The sequence below is a fragment of the Heptranchias perlo genome, chromosome 6, assembly GCF_035084215.1.
Source record: "Heptranchias perlo isolate sHepPer1 chromosome 6, sHepPer1.hap1, whole genome shotgun sequence".
Taxonomy (NCBI): Eukaryota; Metazoa; Chordata; class Chondrichthyes; order Hexanchiformes; family Hexanchidae; genus Heptranchias; species Heptranchias perlo.
In genome coordinates, this window is record NC_090330.1 from 104,682,282 (window position 1) to 104,705,820 (window position 23,539).

Consider the following 23,539-nt stretch of genomic DNA (forward strand, 5'->3'; position numbering starts at 1 on the left):
GGAATTCTGCACAACTTTCAAGGCCGCGCTTGATTGACGGCTCCTCGGTCCAATGGGCGGCTTCGCAGTCCCCCCAGCAGGTCCCGCTGACGGGCAGCGAGCAGCCAATGCGCGCCGGGGCCCGGGGGGGGGGGCGGGATCAGGAGGGCTCCACTCACTTGGGCTGATTGAGAGTTAGGGCGAAGATTCAGTGGAGAGACGTGAGAGAGAGAGAGAGAGAGGGGGGACAGGGAACAGAGGAGAGGAGGTGATCCAAAGTCCTCTGCCTGCTGCAAGCAACTCGTTATTAGTTATTTGCATCTGTAATCTTAAAAATCTGGAATTTGCAATTTGCTGCAGGAGAGAGAAAAAAAAATCAGCATTAAGAAAACTGTGGATCTAAAGCAGAGAGAGAGAGGGTTGGAAAAGCACGAATATTCTGCAGTTGGATGTAGTATATTCTATATACGCGCAACTTCTGCTGTTGCAATGCAAACTGTCGCAATAGTGGGATAATTGAAAACTACTGCTACTGCCCTCTCGGTTGTTGTGATTTTTAATATATATAAATGATTATTTTCATACGGACGAGTCGCACTGAGAAGATTCTGCAGACAGCTTCTTTTGGTTGCGAACTGAATGCATCCTCCGGCAGTTTTGTGCACTGTGCATTCTAAATACTGCACCGAGGGGAGGAAGGAGAGAGAGAGAAAAATATATATGTATATATAGTGGCCGCCTGCCTGTCCTCTCTGCAGAAATCTTCGCGGGAAAAAAAAAAGAAATAAGCAAACTTATTTGCAGTACTGATGAATCCGGGGGTTGTTTGTTTCACAGGATAGAAATCGAATTTATCTTCTACGAACGCCCATTCATGCACAATTAGAGAAGGAGGAAAAAAAAAAGTCTGGAACGGGTAATTAAAAATCGGAAGTGATACTATATCTCTCTGTGTATTCGTGGAATGATGGACCTGCGGGATTTTTACCTGTTTTTCAGCCTGATCGCTTGCCTGACGGTGGATTCGGCTCTAGCCCAGGAATTGGTGTATACAATCCAAGAGGAATTGCCTGAAAATATCCTAATCGGGAACATCCCCAGGGATCTCAACATCTCCCACCTCAATGCAGCCACGGGTACCAGCGCCAACCTGATCTACAGGCTGGTGTCCAAAGCTGGGGAGATCCCACTGCTCCGAGTGTCCAGCAGCACCGGCGAGATCTTCACTTCCAGCAGGGTGGACCGAGAGAAACTCTGCGCCGGCACCTACACGGACAGCGAGTGCTTCTTCGAGATCGAGGTGGTCATCCTGCCCAACGACTACTTCAGGCTCATCAAGATCAAGATATTCGTGCGGGATGTCAACGACAACGCGCCCATGTTCCGCTCGCCGGTCATCAACATTTCCATCCCCGAGAACACCCTGCTCAACAGCCGCTTCCCCATCCCATCGGCCACCGACCCGGACACGGGCTCCAACGGGGTGCAGCACTACGAGCTGCTGAACGGCCAGAACATCTTCGGCTTGGACATCGTGGAGACCCCCGAGGGAGAGAAGTGGCCGCAGCTCATCATCCAGCAGAGCCTGGACCGGGAGCAGAAGGACACGTATGTGATGAAGATCAAAGTTCAGGACGGTGGGAGCCCGCAGAAATCCAGCACCGCAATCCTGCAGATCACGGTAAGTGATGTGAATGATAACAAACCCGTGTTTAAAGAGACCCAGCTTGAGGTCCACATCCCTGAAAACGCTCCTGTGGGCACCTCGGTCATCCAGCTCCACGCCACCGACGCTGATGTTGGCTCCAACGCTGAGATCCGTTACCTCTTTAGCCCTCAGGTGTCCCCAACTGTCCGCAGTCATTTTGCTTTAAATAACACCGTGGGTCTCATTACTGTCCAGAGACCTTTAGACCGCGAGGAAACAGCGATCCACAAAATGACAGTGTTGGCCACCGATGGCAGCTCCACTCCTGCTAGAGCCACTGTCACCATTAATGTTACCGATGTCAACGATAACCCACCTACCATTGACATTCGCTACATCATCAGCCCCATCAATGGTACAGTGTACCTGTCAGAGAAAGATCCTGTCAATACAAAAATAGCATTGATCACTGTTTCAGATAAGGACACTGATGTGAACGGGAAAGTGGTCTGTTACATTGAGAACGAAGTGCCTTTTCATCTGAAAGCGGTGTATGACAACCAGTACCTGCTGGAAACCTCTGCCCTCTTGGACTATGAGAGCACTAAAGAGTATAGCTTCAGGATTGTTGCCTCTGACTCTGGCAAGACCAGCTTGAATCAAACTGCTCTGGTGAAAGTTAAGCTGGAAGATGAGAATGACAACCCCCCGGTGTTTAGTCAGCCTGTCATTGAACTGTCAGTCCCTGAAAACAACCACCGGGGTCTGTACCTGACCACCATCAGCGCCACCGATGATGACAATGGCAAGAACGCCGAGATCGTTTACCAGCTTGGGCCTAATGCTTCGTTCTTCGACTTGGACCGCAAGACCGGGGTCTTGTCTGCTTCGAGGGTGTTTGACAGGGAGGAGCAGGAGCGATACATTTTCACCGTGACGGCCAGAGACAGTGGGAATCCTCCGCTTCAGAGCCAAGCGGCTGTGATCGTCACAGTGCTGGACGAGAATGACAATAATCCCAAATTTACCCACAACCACTTTCAGTTTTTTGTGTCTGAGAATTTACCAAAGTACAGCACGGTGGGAGTGATTACAGTGACCGACACCGATGCGGGGGAGAACGCGGAGGTGATGGCGTCTGTTGTTGGCGACAATGATAATTTTATTTTGGACCCGCTGAGTGGAGTTATAAGGTCCAATGTTTCATTCGACAGAGAGCTGCAAAGTTCCTACACCTTTGAAGTCAAAGCTGTAGACAGGGGGAGACCAGCCCGCACCTCCATCGCCAAAGTCACGATCAATGTCATAGATGTCAATGATAACAGTCCCGTTGTAATCTACCCACCCTCAAACTCTTCATTCAAACTAGTACCTCTTGCTGCTATCCCTGGTTCAGTGGTGGCAGAAGTGTTTGCAGTGGATGTTGACACAGGGATGAATGCAGAACTCAAGTACACCATTGTCAGCGGAAATAACAAGGGCTTGTTTAGAATTGATCCTGTGACTGGTAATATTACTCTGGAGGAGAAACCAACTGTTGCAGACCAGGGCTTGCATCGTTTGGTGGTAAACATCAGCGATTTAGGCTACCCTAAACCCTTGCACACCCTTGTTCTTGTCTACTTGTATGTAAATGACACTGTAAGCAATGCTAGTTACATTTACGAACTAATACGAAGGACTATGGAGACTCCCCTAGATAAGAACATTGGAGATAACACCCAGCCCTGGCAAAATGAGGACTACCTTACTATAATGATTGCTATAGTGGCGGGGGCTATGGTTGTGATTGTGGTCATCTTTGTTACTGTACTGGTACGGTGCCGGCAATCATCGAGGTTCAAAGCCACACAGAGGAACAAGCAGGGCGCTGAATGGATGTCTCCAAATCAGGAGAGCAAGCAGAACAAAAAGAAGAAAAGGAAGAAAAGAAAGTCTCCAAAGAGTTCTCTTCTAAACTTTGTCACAATCGAGGAATCGAAACCTGATGATCCTGCCCACGAACCTATCAATGGGACCATTACCCTTCCAGCTGAGCTGGAGGAGCAGACTATAGGACGGTTTGACTGGGGCACTGCACCACCAACTACCTTTAAGCCCAACAGCCCAGACCTCGCAAGGCATTACAAATCTGGCTCTCCGCAGCCCTCTTTTCATCTAAAGCCAGATACTCCCATTTCTGCGAAAAAGCATCACGTGATTCAGGAGCTCCCTTTGGACAACACCTTCGTTGGGGGTTGTGACACCCTGTCTAAGCGCTCTTCAACTAGTTCAGACCACTTCAGTGCCTCAGAGTGTAGCTCCCAAGGAGGCTTCAAGACAAAGGGTCCATTGCACGCCAGACAGGTAACCGAGAGCTTTTACTGGTCTATCAGTACCTCATTCAAATTCACAATTCCCCAGCACAAACAAGGGCAAAATACAGCCTTGGCAATTGCCTGCAGAAATCTATAGAAATGATTCCATTGCAAATTAAACTTTTCTGTTCTAAAGTTACTGAAGTGAATTGTCACGTGTGTCAAAACTGTAGAATCAGTAGAAACCAACAAAGTTATTTTTTTTCCATGCAAACTGTTTGTTTGCCTGGGCCTATTAATTTCCCACTAATAAAGATTTAAGTGCAGCTGGCTTCAAATTATTTGATTGTATCTAAACAATTAGAAAAGCAGTATAGCCTATAGATGGCACTAGAGCACTTTCTGGTTATTAGTGGCATGGTGATAACTGCAGTCTATATAGTGGGGGAAGGTGAAGGGAGAGGCTGTTGCTTACTGATGATTATACTGGAAAGCACCAGATAGTTGTAGTTTGATTGTTATTTGCAGATGTCCTATTTTACAACTGTAGTTTTGTGATGAACTTTGGAATGGTATGGTTTATATTATTACTATACATACTCGCCTAACAAACAATAACCTTGAGTGCATGAGGTGAGGCATTACAGATAAATGCTTCTCATCTAGAGAACCACATCTAACTATTTTTCCTGTTATTCTGAGTTACGAGTACAGTACTAAAAGTTTTTGTTAAGCTAGACTTTAGGATAACATTTGAAACTCTGAATTATTTCATCTCTATATATTGCAACTATTTTTGGATTATACCATGCTTCTGGTTGATTATGAATACAATTTAGAGTGTACCAAAACTTTATCTCATTTGTTGTTTGAGATATTTCCCTTACATAAAGAAAGTAGTGTTGTGTTTTCCATGCCTTTCTGCATATTATTTTGTCTACATATATTTGATTTGAAATATTCAAGATTGAAAAGATATTAAAAATTGATTTTCTAAATGAATTTAAAAAGCAATAGTTTGCAATATATTCAAGGTCTGATTATGGTCCCAATATAATGCTATTACCATGTACCAATGATTGATCATCTTTAAGCAGTAACTATTTATAAGATATGGCCAATCACACTGAATATTCTTATTACCTACAGCTAAAATATTAATAATTTTGAATGTTCAGTTTCTGTTCTGTTGTGACATAATCACATAGTATAGGTTAGGCCACTGGTTAGGCCACAGCTGGGGTACTGTGTGCAGTTCTGGTCGCCACACTACAGGAAGGATGTGATCGCTTTGGAGTGGGTGCAGAGGAGATTCACCAGGATGTTACCAGGGCTGGAGCGCTTCAGCTATGAAGAGAGACTGGGAAGATTGGGTTTGTTTTCCTTGGAGCAGAGGAGGCTGAGGGGGGACATGATTGAGGTGTACAAAATTATGAGGGGCACAGATAGGATGGATACTAAGGAGCTTTTTCCCTTCGTTGAGGGTTCTATAACAAGGGGACATAGATTCAAGGTAAAAGGCGGGAGGTTTAGAGGGGATTTGTGAGAGAACTTTTTCACCCAGAGGGTGGTTGGAGTCTGGAACTCACTGCCTGAAAGGGTTGTGGAGGCAGGAACCCTCACAACATTCAAGAAGCATTTGGATGAGCACTTGAAATGCCATAGCATACAAGGCTACGGACCAAATGCTGGAATATGGGATTAGAGTAGACAGGGCTGATGGCCGGCGCGGACACGATGGGCCGAAGGGCCTCTATCCGTGCTGTATAACTCTATGACTCTATATAGGCATAACATTTGAGAGAAAAAAGGCTAGATTGCGATTAGGCTAAAAAAGTGAGTGTGTGTGCATACATCTCTCAGTAAAGACTTTCTCTGACAAAATGGCCATGTGGCCACAGACTTCCTTCTAATATTGAAACATTTATTTTTCCTTGGTGAAAATTCAGATTTTGCTTTGACAAAAGTTAGGTTTTCTTAATGCAAAATGGAAGTCAGAACAGAGATTTTTCAGTTGTGTCATTGAGGTCCAGCAATTCCAGTTATTTGGCCTTAACCGAAAGATTTCTGGATATTTAGCACAGACTTCTGCTGCGTTTTGAAAACTAGTGTGAAGTTTTGAAGTATGTAACTAAAGTAGCTGACTTTGTCAAAAAAAAACATCAGTTTGTAATGTGCTTGGGTTTTGAAAATATTTTACTGTGTGCATGAAATTGCTATTTATTCCCATACTACTACTACTGAAAGTCTACACATGGCCTCTATGTTAGGATATTGTAGTGCTGCATGCTCTCTGACTGGAGGCAATAGTATTGAGAATGTGGTGACTGCAACTTGAAAACAAGAGGCATGTTAATCTTCCATTTAAAAATACAAATACTATCTCATCTTCATGACATGTTTTATAAAATGAGATTTGGTTTACGAGAAGCTGCTTAAAGTCATGCACTTAAAATCAATTGTATATGAAGCGGAACAGGACACAACTTTGTAAGTACAGCATTAGTTATATTATTAGATTGTACATTAGTATTAAAGAAAATTGGCAGCTTAGGTAGTAACTCACTTAGCATCCCTAAGCTGGTCAGTACCTTTGTAGAATCTTTGACTGACCAATATGATGATATGCGAGGAGTGCTAATGCAGACAATGCCTTTTCATTCCCAGGTATTTTATTGCAGTGTTTAAAGTAAAAATATGAGTAAATTTTAGTTATAGTGCAGACAGCAATAATCAACGATATCATTCTGTCTTAAATTTGCCATGAATGATACTACAAGCGCTAGCATCTATGGGCATATTGGGGGAGGGGTGGAATGCATGTATGGTATTATACTGTGAATTCATGCAACAGTTTAGGTCATTTTAACCCTGTGAGGCTCATGGTGGTATTATTTGAAGCATAGTCTAAAATAATACACATCAGAATTTTCCATTCCTGTAATTTCATGAACGTAATTCAGTGTGTTATAACTGAAACAGGTACTCATTATAGGGTGAGTTACATTTTTGGGGGGGTTATACAGTCTACTTCTGATGATTCAAAGTTTTTTGCAGTCCAAAAAAATATCGAATTCTATGAGTTATCCAATAATTTGAATTAAACATTGTAACAATGTAGTGCTTTTTAGAAAAACATAGGTAATTTGAATTAAGTAACTTTTAATTAAGAGTAGACTTTATGCTGGACTCTTGCAGAAAGCTAATCGGTTCCTAGCGTTAGTTTGACATCTGCATGTTTAAAGGGTCGGTTTTGGGTTCGTTTGTGAATGTATCTGGTGAAGTGCTTACAGGTTAGCTGATGGATAAATAAAAATGCAGCACAGGTTAATGTAGTGAACTGAGCAAATGAAACGGGAACCGATTTAAGATTGCTTTCCACGGTCACAGACTGTTTGATGTTCCGATTCCCCGCGTTAGCAGCTTTTTATGTGGCTGATAAAACCGTAGACTGAAATATATTATTGTGAGCCAGTGATCTCCAGTTCAGGGTACTTTAAGAAGCGCGTCTGAAGTAAGTTCTTTTAAATGCAAAACTCAAATCAATTTTAAGTTGGCTCAAATGTGAAATAACATCTGCTAAGGAATTGTGGTGTTTCGCTTTCACATCTTTTTTGCTGCATGGAATGAAAAATGAAATGGACTTGCATTCCATCGGCAAATAGTTAACATAATTTATATATCACCGGTGTTGCCACACCAGTGACAGTTGCTGTAAGAGGCGAATTACCTAGAATATTTGAGCAGAAGCAAAACGGTGGGCTGAAGCTTTTGCAATGCTGTGATAGCCAATTAGTCCTAATTCAACGGTGTTTTAAGTCATCTCACCAGTCATTCTTTCTTGGCGAGGTTCTTTAGACCTGGTGCCTCGGCAGCTGCCTTAATATGTCATTTGCAGAGGTGTAGACGTTGATTGGTTTTGTAAGGTAAGTTAGTAGAAAATAAAATTTCACAATTCCAAAGCATTCTCATCATAGTTCCCAGCCAGGTAAAACTCGTACTCCTAGCTTGGTTAAATCAGGCACACACAGCAGATGGAGAATGTTTGGGTGGGGCTAGATTTGGAATTTCTGCTTCTCTAAGTAAAAATGAAGGTGGAAATCAAAGTCAGGTGAGGGTTGTTTTTTTTTTGTGAAATGACAAGTTATTTCCAAGTGATCTATAATTAGAGTAATATTGGGCTCTATTTTTTTGCAGAATCCCGCACAGTATTCCCAAAAGTATGAGATGGAAACTTATTATGGTTAAAACTGAGCAAAGTCAGTTCTCAAAAGGGTTAAGATGGCTCTCAACCAACGCTTGCACGCTCTGAAATTCACCAAGTGCACACTTAATTGTCGGAGAAACTCATGACCAATATGTTGAAAAGATATACATAAGAATAGTGCTCATGGCTCGGCTTTTACTGTAATTGGAATGCTGCTCTGTAAACAGGGATTTTTTTTCCAGCGAATGCGATAAAGGGAACAGCTGCTCACGTTTAAGCTTGTGGGACGTGGTTAATTGGGTCATCTCTTTATAGGGGACGTCCTTGAGACAACGATTGATGTCTGCCGTGTTTAAATCAATACCGATGGGCTTTTGTCAGGAGAAATGATGTGGGAACTGGAATTATTTCAGTCTTCTACCAAGATGTTTCTCTTGAAGCAGCTTCACCTGTAGCATCATTGCAGAACTGTATCAATATTGCCATGGCCTTAGTGAATGCAGTAAAATGCTATGTATGAATACTCCAAATATTCATTTACGTTCCACAGTTGGATGTGTTCCTACATATGTTGGAGTAAAATCACCCAACGGATTTGCAAAAGATTTTTTTTAAATGCAGCTTTTGCTAAAACATTAAGGGCAGAGTGTTAAACTGTTGTTCCTGCAAACATAAGATTGAAACACCAAGGAAACACAGACTTTTTCCTTTAAATCTGCTCATCTCAGAGCAAGGGAGTTCGCTAAATCATATTAATCAGGGATTACGTCCTAACAGACCCATAGGACTGGGGAAGAGTTGAAAGCATTAATGGAGCTCAACAGAAGTATATCTAAAGAGAAGACACGAGCTGCTTCTCCTCAGCCCTGTTCGAACGGCAGAGAACTGAAACTGGCCGCCAATCCTTGCTCTTGGGTATTTTGAGCTACTCTTTCCCCTAAACTGTGCCGGATTGAGTGGCTGGAAAAGATTTTCCAGAAGTGCTTATCAGTAATCAGTAACCAGATACCACACATTTTACTGCATCTGAAAGGACTGGTCTTTTGGGAGTCGCTGTGAAGGGTCAGATAGTCATGTCAGTGTTAGAAAGGGTGAATTTATAAATATTATTATACAGTATTTACAGAGACATTGGCTTGAATCACTGTACATTTAAATATATCCAATTATTATACACTTGTATTTATTTTATCACTGTTTTTACCATTATATTTAAAACTGTATGCGCATATTGTGGTTGCAGATTTCTGTACTAAATAAAGTATAGCCTGATTAAATTTATTTTATACCATTGTCTTAATTTATAATTTTGTGTATGTTGTTTTTTGTTGATGTTCATTCATTTATTTCTGTTGCCTGTGCCTATAGTGTTTTTTGTTTTGTTTTTAATTTTTGGTTATCAGGGACATTAATAATGTCATGTTTTTCTACTTTTCACTCCAATACATATTCTCGTCAATCTTAGCACAGTTGCTCAGACTCCATAAGCAAGTATTAAGTTTGTGGCCTGCTAGTTCTTCAGTTGTTTTATGATAAGAGCTGTACATTTTCTGCACCTCACATTGCTTGCCTTGTCACAGCTTAACAGTTAAATCTGGTCAGTTCAATAAATCACTAACACTTATCATTGGCTTCCAGATATCAAAAAAATGACACTGCCTTGTGCAAAAATAAACAAACAAAAAATGGCCTGGTTGGTGTTCCTGTGCTTTCTACTGTGTTGGAAGATCAAGCATCAGGAACCAACTGCCATTGAAGGTGTTATATAAATACAATGGAAATTAAATTCATTTGGGATCTAATTTTATGGAACTGCATCTGTCATGTCTATGGCAGGAGGGAATTGCTGAAGACTAGCAGTAAAATTTAATGGGTAGGGAGGGTAGCTAATACTCTCAACAGTAAAGAAAAATGGAGCACATTGGTTGGAGGGATACAGCTGTTTTTTTTTTCATTTTCATTGCTGGTCATAAAATTAGTAAATTGGAAATTATTTTAGCCACATCTCAACTGCAGTTGCCTCCCCCACACAAGCATAGAAAGGTGCCAAACCACTTTCTGTACCCTCCTATTTAGAGTGCTCAATACAAGCATGACACTTCTATACACGATCCAATTCCAAACTAACAAGTTACCCAATTGTCTAATTTTTAATACTCCTTGTGCTAAATGGGGTACGGCAGGGAGGTGCTTATGATTCTTGACTAGTAACCCAGAAGTTGTTCAAATCAATTTTAAAAAAAAACTGTAGTCAATTCAACCAATTTACTTGGAGACAGCTGTAGAATTCAGGGCATTTTACGGTGTTTTTGGCTATCCTTCTTTAGATTGAGTTGCTGAATGAACTAGGATTTACTACAACAAAATGTAAATTGGCTATTTTTGTCCACAGTTTCTAAACATTCTTAGCCAAGTGTAATCCTGATCCCAACATAATATTGGCAAAATAATTATTCATTTTTCAAGACTTAACTGTACACCAGCTAGCTCATTAATAGTACAATGTTGGACTACTGTACTTTATCACCATTACAGTCAAATGAAAATACGCTTTATAATTAACATTTGGTAAAGCAGTAAGTGTAGATCTTGCATGCCTTAATTGCTCTGGAATTGTACAGCAGTGTTGTCAGTAGACTTATTTAGCATATCTTACCAATACACTACAGGAAAATCATTCGTAAATTTATTTATTGTATGTTTTGCATCTTGGGAGGGGGAGGACAACTAGAGTGGGGGAGGGGGGGCGATCGTGGTCATGAGATGTGCTGTAGAATGGGCCTTTTGGCTCTACGTGAATCTGCCTGCTCTGCTCAAGGCAGTCCCATGTCCGCGAAGGCTTCTAAATGGGCGTTAGGCCCTTCATTAGCACATACGGGCAAATCAGAACTCCTTGGTTACGGGTAAGGTATTTTTGACCCTTGGTGGACCCCTGTTCAGTAAGCTATTATTTTGCAATTCATCTGCCTTTATGGTTTAAAGACAAGATCACTTGTATCTGCTTCTCGGGACTAAAATGGAAACAATTAAGGTATACATTTCTTTGGGAAAACCATAATTTGAAACAGATACTTGATCTCCATCTAAGCTGTTCCATCACAACTCTATGGACTGCTTACAGTGTTGTCATAGTTAAAAATAGATCAGTATCTCATTACAATGTGAGCTTCTATTATCTGTCTCCTGTATGAATCACTCCAAATACTTTTCATATTAACCAGAGGATAAAAAAGAAAATAATTTTTATTAACAAGATTGGATAAAGGGAAAATTGTTCAATTCTGATTTTATTTTACAGCAGAGGTTAGGTATAAGAGATGGGGATAACATGTCAGAGTCCCTCCTCTGTGGTTTTTGTTTGCGCTGTTATATGGAAAGCACAACAAAGCAATGAGATCTCTCTGACGGTACATTTGGGAATATACGAGAAACAGAAGGCACAGGCGGGCACTGTTTATAAAGATCCATTTGGCCAGCGGAAGAGTTGTGATTACAAAGGAAATTGCAACACAGGAGATGGGGCTTAGTGGGCATCTAGCAGCTCATTCCCATGATGTCTGCTAACTTTTGTCTGTCTTGTAGTACTTTTGTCGTCAGCAGGGCAAGCTCATTAGAGTTTCATTATTTCATGGCCCAGCAGCTCATCTGTCCCCCCTGTGAGGAATGGCAGAGCACAGATACAGAGCAGACGTGTGACCCAGTGGGCAGTTGATAGGAGTTTTGTATCATGCAGGCATCAACAGCTGATCACAACTCTTGTGCAAACACCTCCTCATTCATTAGCTTGACTTTAAGCTGAGTGTCTCTCACTAGCCAGTTTTAGTATCCTTTTAATTACCAACCAGCACAAGCAATATGTCGTACTCTGCCCTCTTTCAAGTCCAGAAATTTGTTACGCTGCTTCAGTTCACTTGACTAGTTCCAGACGTCCGTGCAGCCCTGACAGAATTAGCATTTGGGTGCCTCTGATATCCCGGTTGCATGACAGCTGCTAATTTGGTTTTTCTGCCAGATTTTCAGCTGTCCTGAATTAAAAGGCATGGTGTAAACCGTATGTAGTGAATTGAATGCACGGTGTAAACTGCATGTAGTGAATTAAAATGCCTGCTGTAAACGTTGTGGCCTTAATTAAAATGCACGGTCCAAACCATGTGTCCTTAATTAAAATGCATGGTGCAACCACATGTAGTGAATTAAAATACATGGAGTAAACCACATGCAGTGAATTATAATACATGGTGTAGACCGTGTGTAATGAATTAAAATGTATGGTGCAAATTGCGTGCAGTGAATTATTCACGGTGCAGTGAATTATTCACGGTGTAAATGGTGTCTAGTGAATTAAAATACGCAATCTAAATCACATAGTGAATTAAGGAAAATAACAACAACTACTACTTTCATTTATATACAGCCTTTAACATAGTAAAATGTCTTAAGGCACGTCATAGGAGCATAAACAGCCAAAATTTGACACCAAGCCACATAAGGAGATATTCAGACAGGTGACCAAAAGCTTAGTCAAAGACATAGGTTTTAAGGAACATCTTAAAGGAGGAGAGAGAAGCTGAGAGGTTTAGGGAGGGTCTAGACATCTGAAGGCATAGCTGCCAATGGAGGGGTGAAGCAAATCAGGGATGCACAAGAGGCCAGAATTGGAGGAACGCAGCGTTCTTGGAGGGTTGTAGGGCTGAAGGAGGTTACAGAGATAGGGAGGGGTGAAGCCATGAAGGGATTTGAACACAAGGATGAGAATTTTAAAATCGAGGCCTTGCTGGACCGGGAGCCAATGTAGGTCAGTGAGCGCAGGAGTGATGGGTGAATGGGACTTGGTGAGAATTAGGATACGGGGAGCAGAGGTTTGGTTGAGCTCAAGTTTACGGAGGGTGGAAGATGGGAGGCCGGCCAGGATAGCATTAGAATAGTCGAGTCTGTGGTAACAAAAGCATAATAAATAGTATAAACTGTGTGTTGTGAATTAAAGTACACAGTATAAATCATCTGTGGCGAATTAAGGCACACAGTACAAACCACAAAGTAATCTTGGATGGGCAGTAGGTGTAGGGAATTCTCTAGGCCAGCCAGTTTTTTCCCCAAGTTTTCAGTTCACACGCTGAGATGTTGAAACAAACACTAACGTGACAATAATAAAGTTGCAACTTCATTACAGTAAACTTTGCCTTATACTACAATACTAGGGACTCGGGTGAATTTCCCCAGGGGTTTCTCCCACTTGACCAGGGTTTCCACCATTTTTCTGAGGATTCTGGGACACCTTCCACCAGAGTTACGGAGCACGAGGACAAAGGCCCCCGTGGAAATTCAGCCCCTTGAAAACAGATCCGGATGGATAAGCTAAGATGGGCTGCACCATCCCTTTTATGTGTAATCATGTAAACAGGTGGTATAAAGCCCTAATGTTTTCGCCCACTCTCCATGCTTAGGTCAGTCTGTAATTTGCTTCAGGGAGAAGTTACCATTTGAACCAGTGCATCTGACGTAAATTCAGTGTTTAAGCAGGCTTTGAGAGTCAAGGATATTTGCTTTCAGTGTGCTTCTGAAAAAGCCAAGACATTTGCAGTCTGGTCCTTTCTGTTATAATCCATCAACACACCTTTAGTATATCTATTATCAGTTAACAATTGATACAAAGATCTGACCACTGCCCCCTTGCTCTGTTTTTAGAATATGATCATTTATTAACAGGGTGGGCAGGGGACAGTCCTACTGGACCTGCATTCAGGTGCTCCCCGGTTAAAGGAAAACCAGAAAACAAGGGTCAAAATGGTTCCTCTGAATTACAAACCGCAACCAAAAAGAAATGAGTTATGGAGCTGATCAATGGTAGGTGCAGAGAGTGTGCTGCTCAATGGTCACAGAAAATTTCTAATGAATTGATGGCTGTTACACATTTGCATTCCACAGTAAAACTTCTGTCAATATACAGATAGTGTAAAGGTGGACAAGAATTCAGAGAACTAATGCTCTTGTTGGGAAATCTTTATAAACCAGACCAACATAATTAATCTTCTCTACTCCTGAATTAAGTTTTCTAGAACACAAGTATGAACTCATTACTCCCACATATAAACCTAAACACAAGCTTTTGTTAATAGAGATGGGTGTAAAACAGGGGGAAAAAAAGCTATCTTTTGACTTCCAAAATTGATCCTTTCAGTAACCATCTAGTGTCACTCTCATACTTAACTTAGCCTGGACATTTCATGTTCTGTCCTCTTCAGACATCTTTACAGCTCCTGAGGACTAGTCAGCGCTGGTAAACGTGCTGCTCATTTGTGTGGCAAGGAAATGGGTATCCTTACAGTAAATGCTGAAATGTTCTGTACTAGGCCCATGGCCTCATCCCTTCCTATCTCTGTAACCTTCTCCAACCCAACAACCCTCTGAGATCTCTGCCTTCCTCCGACTCTGGCCTCTTGTGCATCCCCGATTTCATTCGCCCCACCATTGGCTGTCTAGGCTCCGAGCACTGGAATTCCCTCCCTGAACGCTCTTTAAAATCCACCTATCTCCTTACATCTCCTTACGTGGCTTGGTGTCAAATTGTGCCTGGTAAGGCTCCCATGGAGTGCCTTGGGAGGTTTTACTACGTTAAAGGCGCTATATAAATTCAAGTTGTTGTGTTGTCTGCAAAAAGCTTTAATATATTATTACAATTTAGTTTATCCCATTTTCACAGGAGTTTTTATTCACTTATCCTTGCCATCTAAATCCCTGTTGTAAAAACGATGAACTTTGAACAGGCGCATTCATTACTGAAATCTAACCCTGTCCCCGTTGCGCTGTTGTAATTATATCAACTACTAATTAGTGATTACCTTTTGGTTTTATTGGGGGTGGTGGGGCAAAGAGATCAATACAAACACAAATTAGATTTTTTTTTATTTTAGTGTGGCCTATGAGAGCTCCGTGTTGAAACTGTGCATGTGTGTGCATGCATGTGCGTAACTGAATGATAATAGACCAAACAAATTTGGTAATTTTGGACACAGTAGAAACAGGACCACTTAGTTGACTTGAGTTTTGCTTCTACTCACAAAATATCTTTATGCTTTAGTTTCTCCCCCATTACGGCTATGATTAATAACATAGTTACGTCACTTAAGATGTTGAGAGCTGTTATCCGTCCAGCTCATTTAAAGTCCTACGTTGCCGTGCAGAAATTGTAGAGATGAAAAACAACTATTTTTTTATGTGTGTGTATGTATATATATATGTAAAAAAAATGGAAAAATATAACATTTGAATCCAGGGCTCAGAAATGAATATGGAATATGAATTTTATCCTTATACAGATGAGGGATGTTAATGCTGGTTAATGGAACAAGCTTCATTTCAGACACCCAGCGTCAACATCAAGCAATCCCAAGTCTGGTAAAGCACAATTAGATGCCTCCAACATCAAAGAGCAAAGCCTCCAACCTCAGAATAGTATCCCAACTGTACCAAGATGACATTTTCCAATTTCCCAAACCAGCCACACTGTCGCCTCTGAGCAGCACTGCCAATTTAATGTTGAATTAAGGACAGTATCTCACAACCAGTAGATAGAGATTTCCATCCCATTAGGGTAAAGTAGATTTGTACTGAAGTCCTGGAGATGAAGAGCCTATGTCTAAATTGTTGTACCATTGAAGACAACTGTGCTACACTGAATGTGAAGGAGCTGCTAGATTCCAACAATATAGTGTTCAATTCTTGTTCAGTTGAAACCCCAGCCTCAATGTTTAATCTAATACAAGTGCCCTTAATGGGGAAGGTCAGGAAGTATTCCACAAGGCTATCTAATTGAGGACTTCAACTCGATTAGCGATGTACTCCACCTCATTAAAAGAAAAATGGACTGACAAAGGTTCAATTCCACATTATTGAAGCACAGTTCCTATTGGCCTGTCATGGAGTTATTGACAAGTCAATAGTGATCTCCGTTCTACCTCTCCCGTGCTACTGGTTGTATGAGAATAACATGGTGGCAGAGATATTTGGCAGATAAGGAAAATATAATTAAGAAATATCAATCCAGTGATTCTTCCATTTTCTTTTACAATAACATTGAATTTCGGAAAACTTCAATAAATGCAATATTTATTTTAAAAATGTTGTGGCAGTATCACACTTTTGAAACTCCTAAAATAATTATAAAAGTTGCAGGAGTCTTATGTCTCCATGGACAGTATCACCAGTCCAAAACTGAAGATATCTTTAAAATGCATAGAATTGTTTGAGAAGGCTGGGAATGGAGATATGATGGGTGAATTTTTCTGCGATTTTTATAGGGTTTAGACAGAGTTTGCTGGCTTATTTGAAATAATTCAATGCCGCATAATTTTTTGCCGGCTTGTGAAGGTGGACATTAAAAGCCACAAACACTGACCCTGAATAGTGAATATTTCCCTTTCAAAATAATTCATCCTTCACATAATGTGCCATGTGTTTCTGCAACTATTGTGTATTATCTCTATCAAGGTTTAGAGAAAAAATGCTTCTTAGTTATTTTCCTATTTAGAAAAAAATAGTTGGCATATTTTAAAGAATGTACATGCCAGTTGATGGATAGTGGAAATCATTATTTAAAGAGAATTTTTGCTCTCTTGCCATTTAAAGAGAAACATTGCTGGTTTATAAGCAAAGTCCAGACCAAGGTTATATAGATACAATTAGCACTGTGACTATTTTATAAAGCTCACTGTTACAACCAAACAATAGAAGCAGCTCCAAGGAGACTAAGACCATGTTTATGCTCTGCTGCCAGTCTGAGGTCAGTAATTATAAAACATGGTTTTCAGCTAGTTGCCCCTGTTTGTAGCTGTCTGCAGCTGTTAATCCACATTACTGTCACCACGAGAGAGTTTTGCAGATGTGAAGAATTCCACTCCAATAAACTTTAAATGTTTTGAAACGACAGACAAGAGCACCAAGATTCTCAAAGAATATATATTTTTAAAAACTAGTTCAGTTTAAAAAGTACCTAGGACATCTGATAGACCCTCCCACCCCTCTGAAGTACAGACTTGGCTAAAGACATCAAATTTCCCACATCAACATCCCACAAACAGCAATGAGATAATGACCGGATGATCTGTTTTAGTGATGTTGGTTGCGGGATAAATATTGGCCAGGACATCGAGGAGAACTCCCCTGTTCTTTGAAAATAGTACCCTGGGATCCTTTACGTCCACCTTTGAGGGCAGTCGGGGCCTCGGTTTAACATCTCATCTGAAAGACGGCTCCTCTGACAGTAACAGTACTCTCTCAGTACTGCACTGGATTTTAGCTCAAGTCTCTGGAGTGGGACTTGAACCCATGACCTTCTGACTCAGAGGTGAGAGTGCTACCCACTGAGCCAAGGCGTGTGCAGGGTGCGCGGCACTGGAATCATGTCCCAATTCAGGCGCCATCCAATTTCTAGTCCCTGGACTTATTGTCATGTACCCCTTGCAGGCTCCAACTTGAAAATCATTTCCCTACCTTAAAGTCTCCTTCAGTTGGGACAGTCTGATCAAAGGGAAATCTTTGTGCTGTGCTGCAAATAAATTGGCTTACCATACAAAGAGAACAACAACATTTAAAAGTTACTTCTCTAAAAGAGAGGACATTTTAATAAGAACTCAGGTAAGCTTAACATTCATTTCCTGTGGTTAAAGGGCAAACAAGCTTTTGCAAATGAAAAGTTGAGTCAGCCTAATTCATTTTTGATTTGCCGAAAGCTTATTTTAATTAGAGGAAATGAAACCTAAAAAGGGCGGCCCTGCAGTGTTAATACAGAGATAATTAGAAAGAGTGAACTTGCATTTATAGAATGCCTTATTGTTTCCTCACGTTGTCCTAAAGTGCTTCTCAATCATTGAATTGCGTTTGAAGTAAATTCACTGGTGTTATGTAGGCAAATATAATTGGTGAAGGGTCCAGAAGAAAGCTTCAGCAGGACACAAAGGATCAGATGCAATATGAAGCAGAGAACGAATGAATACCTGAAATATAGAGAGGCCAGGATAGACATTGTCCATGTTATTTGCAAGTTGCAGACTCCCTTTATTTTTCGGTTCAGCAAAACTGGAACGTAACTCACTCCTAGCTGCTCGCTGCGGTCCTGAATAGGTCAGGTCTGGCAGTTAAACAAAGATCTTAGCTCCCAGGTTTATGCCAAAGCCTTTAGAGTTATTAAGATGTCTCTTAGTCCTTGGCAGTTTTAATTTGCGTTTCAAAAGAAGAAGCCACAATGTGATAAATAATTCTGCTTATTAGCGAGGGCTATCTGTCTGAATAAATAAGACAACAGGAAGAAAATGACTATGATATCGGGTATCAGTCGCTTGTAATGATGTATGATGAGGCTAAACAGAATGGGTTAAAAGAAAGAACTTGGATTTATATAGTGCATGTCACGACCTTAGGATGTCCCAAAGCGCTTTACAGCCACTGACGTACTTTTGAAGTGTAGTCACTGTTGTAAGGTAAGAAATGCAGCAGCCAACTTGCACACAGCAAGATCTCATAAATAGCAATGCGATAATGACCAGATAATCTATTTTAGTGACGTAGGTTGAGGGATAAATATTGGCCAGAACTCCCCTGCTCTTCTTCGAATGGTGCTACGGGATTTTTACATCCACCTAAGAGGTTTAGCATGTCATCCGAATGACGGCACCTCCGACAATGCAGCACTCCCTCAGTACTGCACTGAAGTGTCAGCCTAGATTTTGTGTTCAAGTCTTTGGAGTGGAACTTGAACCTACGACCTTCATGGCTCAGAGGTGAGAGTTCTACCAACTGAACCACAGCTGACAGCTGATCATGGTACATTTTTAGTCATCAACCGAACAGAAAGGTGGCAATTGGGTCAATTAATCTTTTGTTCATGAAGGAATCTCACCACCGATTGGTACAGCGAGATGACATTAGGGCCTATTTGGAAAGGACCTAACAGACAGAGTTGCGATCTGTCAGCCTCAGAATTAGTTGTTGATTCTTTTAACTGCATTGAAAGGAATATTCGAATTAAATACATTTATATGGGCAGCACTCAGGGATTTTTAACTTGGTTAATACATTAGCAGCCATGGCATTGAAGGAGATAAGTGGATGGATGAGTATTCTTCTGAGGCTGCTAAGGCCTCTTAAAATGTCGTTTGTACATTAGGTTACTGCAGATACACAGCGATTTAATAAAACAGAATTCAGTGCGGGCTTCAGCAATATAATTTAGTTGTCGAATCCATTCTTAAGTAAAATGTTCATATTTTGTTTGCTGTGATAGTACACACTATCAGAGCATTTCAGGAACTGTTTTACTGTCATTTCATAAAGTAATCCTCTCACAGGTATCTCATCACTTGTCACATAAAATGGTGTGTATTCCACACAAGCATGCCAAATATTCCTTCCTCCTGCTGCAGACTAAATACTGCAGTGCCCACCCCTTTACAATATCTGCAGACACGCTTGCCTTCCATTGCCTGTCACAGATAAACTGACTCACGCAGTCTCCAGTTTGTACACACTAATACATTATCAGCAATTTCTGTGGATTTTATTCTCCTGAGGACTTTTTTTTTAAGAATGAGGGCTTTCTCTGTCTGTTGAACACTAAAAGGAAGAACGAAATACAGCATTTGTGAGCAGCACAGTGAACAAGCGACCAGATCAACTTGCTGGGACTAGATGAAATTGTGATCTCAAACAATCTGTGATCTTATCCATTTTGTCCTATTATACCAGGGTAGGGGCAGTAGCGGGGGTCTTCTAGGTTTGCTAAATAGCACAAATAGTAATAACAAGGAATTTTGGTTTGTTAAATGGTTGGTGATTCACAGGACAAGTTGGACTCTTATCTTTTACCAGCCCTAAATAACAGTGCTTCTCATGTAAAGAAAAACATTTTAGAACATTTAACATGGTAGGGAAAGAAAGGTGAATCCTGAGCAGGAGAAAAGACGGAAAGGTAATTTTATTTTAGATGGGGGGGTAGGGGGTGTGGGGGGAGACCATGAAATCACTATTGAAGAGAATGATTTTTAGGAGGCTTTTGAAAGTCATTTCGCCTACTGATGCTGAAAGTCAAATAATGGTGACTTGTATAAGGTCACCATTACTTGTATAATGACAGTTCCATGGAAGTATCCCACTGCAAGAAGTTAGTGCCTTCAGGAGAGGGGGTTGGCTGAAAAGTAGCAAGGAAAAAAGGTGTGTGTAACCATGGTTACAGTTGGATCTTACCAGTACTAAGCATGAATATCTCCTGCATTATTTTAATTGTGGAAATGTGGAGTTGTTATCTACATGTAATAAATACCTTATTTCAGATATGATAGATAGAAGTTTACAACATGGAAACAGGCCCTTCGGCCCAACATGTCCATGTCGCCCAGTTTATACCACTAAGCTAGTCCCAATTGCCTGCACTTGGCCCATATCCCTCTATACCCATCTTACCCATGTAACTGTCCAAATGCTTTTTAAAAGACAAAATTGTACCCGCCTCTACTACTGCCTCTGGCAGCTCGTTCCAGACACTCACCACCCTTTGAGTGAAAATATTGCCCCTCTGGACCCTTTTGTATCTCTCCCCTCTCACCTTAAATCTATGACCCCTCGTTATAGACTCCCCTACCTTTGGGAAAAGATTTTGACTATCTACCTTATCTATGCCCCTCATTATTTTATAGACTTGTATAAGATCACCCCTCAACCTCCTACTCTCCAGGGAAAAAAGTCCCAGTCTGTCTAACCTCTCCCTATAAGTCAAACCATCAAGTCCCGGCAGCATCCTAGTAAATCTTTTCTGCACTCTTTCTAGTTTAATAATATTCTTTCTATAATAGGGTGACCAGAACTGAACACAGTATTCCAAGTGTGGCCTAACTAATGTCTTGTACAACTTCAACAAGACATCCCAACTCCTGTATTCAATGTTCTGACCAATGAAACCAAGCAAGCTGAATGCCTTCTTCACCACCCTATCCACCTGTGACTCCACTTTCAAGGAGCTATGAACCTGTACTCCTAGATCTCTTTGTTCTATAAATCTCCCCAACATCCTACCATTAACGGAGTAGGTCCTGGCCCGATTCGATCTCCCAAAATGCATCACCTCACATTTATCTAAATTAAACTCCATCTGCCATTCATCGGCCCACTGGCCCAATTTATCAAGATCCCGTTGCAATCCTAGATAACCTTCTTCACTGTCCACGATGCCACCAATCTTGGTGTCATCTGCAAACTTACTAACCATGCCTCCTAAATTCTCATCCAAATCATTAATATAAATAACAAATAACAGCGGACCCAGCACCGATCCCTGAGGCACACCGCTGGTCACAGGCCTCCAATTTGAAAAACAACCCTCTACAACCACCCTCTGTCTTCTGTCGTCAAGCCAATGTTGTATCCAATTGGCTACCTCACCTTGGATCCCGTGAGATTTAACCTTATGTAACAACCTACCATGCGGTACCTTGTCAAAGGCTTTGCTAAAGTCCATGTAGACCACGTCTACTGCACAGCCCTCATCTATCTTCTTGGTTACCCCTTCAAAAAACTCAATCAAATTAGTGAGACATGATTTTCCTCTCACAAAACCATGCTGACTGTTCCTAATCAGTCCCTGCCTCTCCAAATGCCCGTAGATCCTGTCTCTCAGAATACCCTCTAACAACTTACCCACTACAGATGTCTGTAGTTCCCAGGCTTTTCCCTGCCGCCCTTCTTAAACAAAGGTACAACATTTGCTACCCTCCAATCTTCAGGCACCTCACCTGTAGCAGTGGATGATTCAAATATCTCTGCTAGGGGACCCGCAATTTCCTCCCTAACCTCCCATAATGTCCTGGGATACATTTCATCAGGTCCCGGAGATTTATCTACCATGATGCGCGTTAAGACTTCCAGCACCTCCCTCTCTGTAATATGTACACTCCTCAAGACATCACTATTTATTTCCCCAAGTTCCCTAACATCCATGCCTTTCTCAACCGTAAATACCGATGCGAAATATTAATTTAGGATCTCACCCATCTCATGTGGTTCCGCACATAGATGACCTTGTTGATCCTTCAGAGGCCCTACTCTCTCCCTAGTTACTCTTTTGCCCTTTATGTATTTGTAGAAGCTCTTTGGATTCACCTTTGCCTTATCTGCCAAAGCAATCTCATGTCCCCTTTTTGCCCTCCTGATTTCTCTCTTAACTCTACTCCGGCAATCTCTATACTCTTCAAGGGATCCACTTGATCCCAGCTGCCTATGCATGTCATATGTGAGGTAACATCTGTTTATCATGTTATTGGTTGCATATGTTTTGTGTAAATAGACAACAACAACAACTTGCATTTATATAGCGCCTTTAACGTAGTAAAATGTCCCAAGATTATCAAACAAAATTTGACACCGAGCCACATTAGGAGATATTAGGACAGGTGACCAAAAGCTTGATCAAAGAGGTAGGTTTTAATGAGCGTCTTAAAGGAGGAGAAAGAGGCAGAGAGCTTTAGGGAGGGAATTCCAGCACCTAGGCAGCTGAAGACAAGGAGGTATTGCAGTGTTCCACTTCCCTTTCAACTGTGCTCTATGCACTCAGGTAATCCTCCCTAATCAGGAGGTCCTGGATAGTCTGACCAGATTCACTGCTCTTGGTTTGACCATGAGGAGGCATTGTGACAGCAGTGTTAGGTCCCATCCCACAGACCCAATTTCCACTCAGTGCTGTGCCTAACAAGGGAACTAGTATCTGTAACTTTGTTCTGTCAAAGAAAGAACAAACTTCCATTTATATAGCGTCTTTCACATATTTAGAATGTCCCAAAGGGCTTCATGGCCAATGAATTACTTTTGAATTGTAGTCACTGTTGTTATGTAGGCAAATATATTAGCCAACTGTCTCAGAGCAAGGTCCTGCAAATGGCGGTGAGATGAATGACCTTTATTGGTGGTTTTGATTGAGGGATAAAGGTTCGCAAGGACACTGGCAGAATTTGCTCTTTGCATAGTGCCATGAGATCTTTTACATCCAGCTGAGAGGGCACACAGGGTGACGGTTTAACATCTCATCCAAAAGAGAGAACCTCCAACAATGTAGTACTCCTTCAGTACTGCACGGGAGTGTCAACTTGGATTTAAGATCAACCTAGTTGCTCAAGTCCTGAAGTGGGGCTTGAACTCACTGCCTTCAGACCCAAGTCACGTTAACAAAGTTAATAGTTGGTAACTACCGCAACTGTTGCCCCAGACAGATTTTATGCTGGACAATAAAGCAAATGGATAGATGTAGAGCCACAGAATACTGTCTGAACAATTTGCAATCAGTCTCATTACTGAGATTGCAGGATTTCTCAAGGCTGATAACACTCCCATGTTCCATATTTTATTACAATGACCTCTGTTCTTGAGAGT

The 23,539-nt window shown here is 41.3% G+C and overlaps 1 protein-coding gene across 3 annotated transcripts in view; it reads left to right on the forward strand.

The window, feature by feature from the left end:
• Positions 1-206: 206 nt before the first annotated feature.
• LOC137323115 (protocadherin-9) overlaps positions 207-23,539 on the forward strand; it is a 549,237-nt gene continuing 525,904 nt past the window's right edge. The window contains exons 1-2 of one of the 3 annotated variants that reach the window (XM_067986556.1): positions 207-3,973; positions 8,122-9,399. In XM_067986556.1, coding sequence (XP_067842657.1) covers positions 944-3,973; positions 8,122-8,172 — 3,081 coding nt within the window. In that variant the 5' untranslated portion in view covers positions 207-943 and the 3' untranslated portion in view covers positions 8,173-9,399. Of the gene's footprint in view, positions 3,974-8,121; positions 9,400-23,539 lie in introns of those variants that run through there. The other 2 variants (XM_067986555.1, XM_067986554.1) reach the window with 2 other exon arrangements.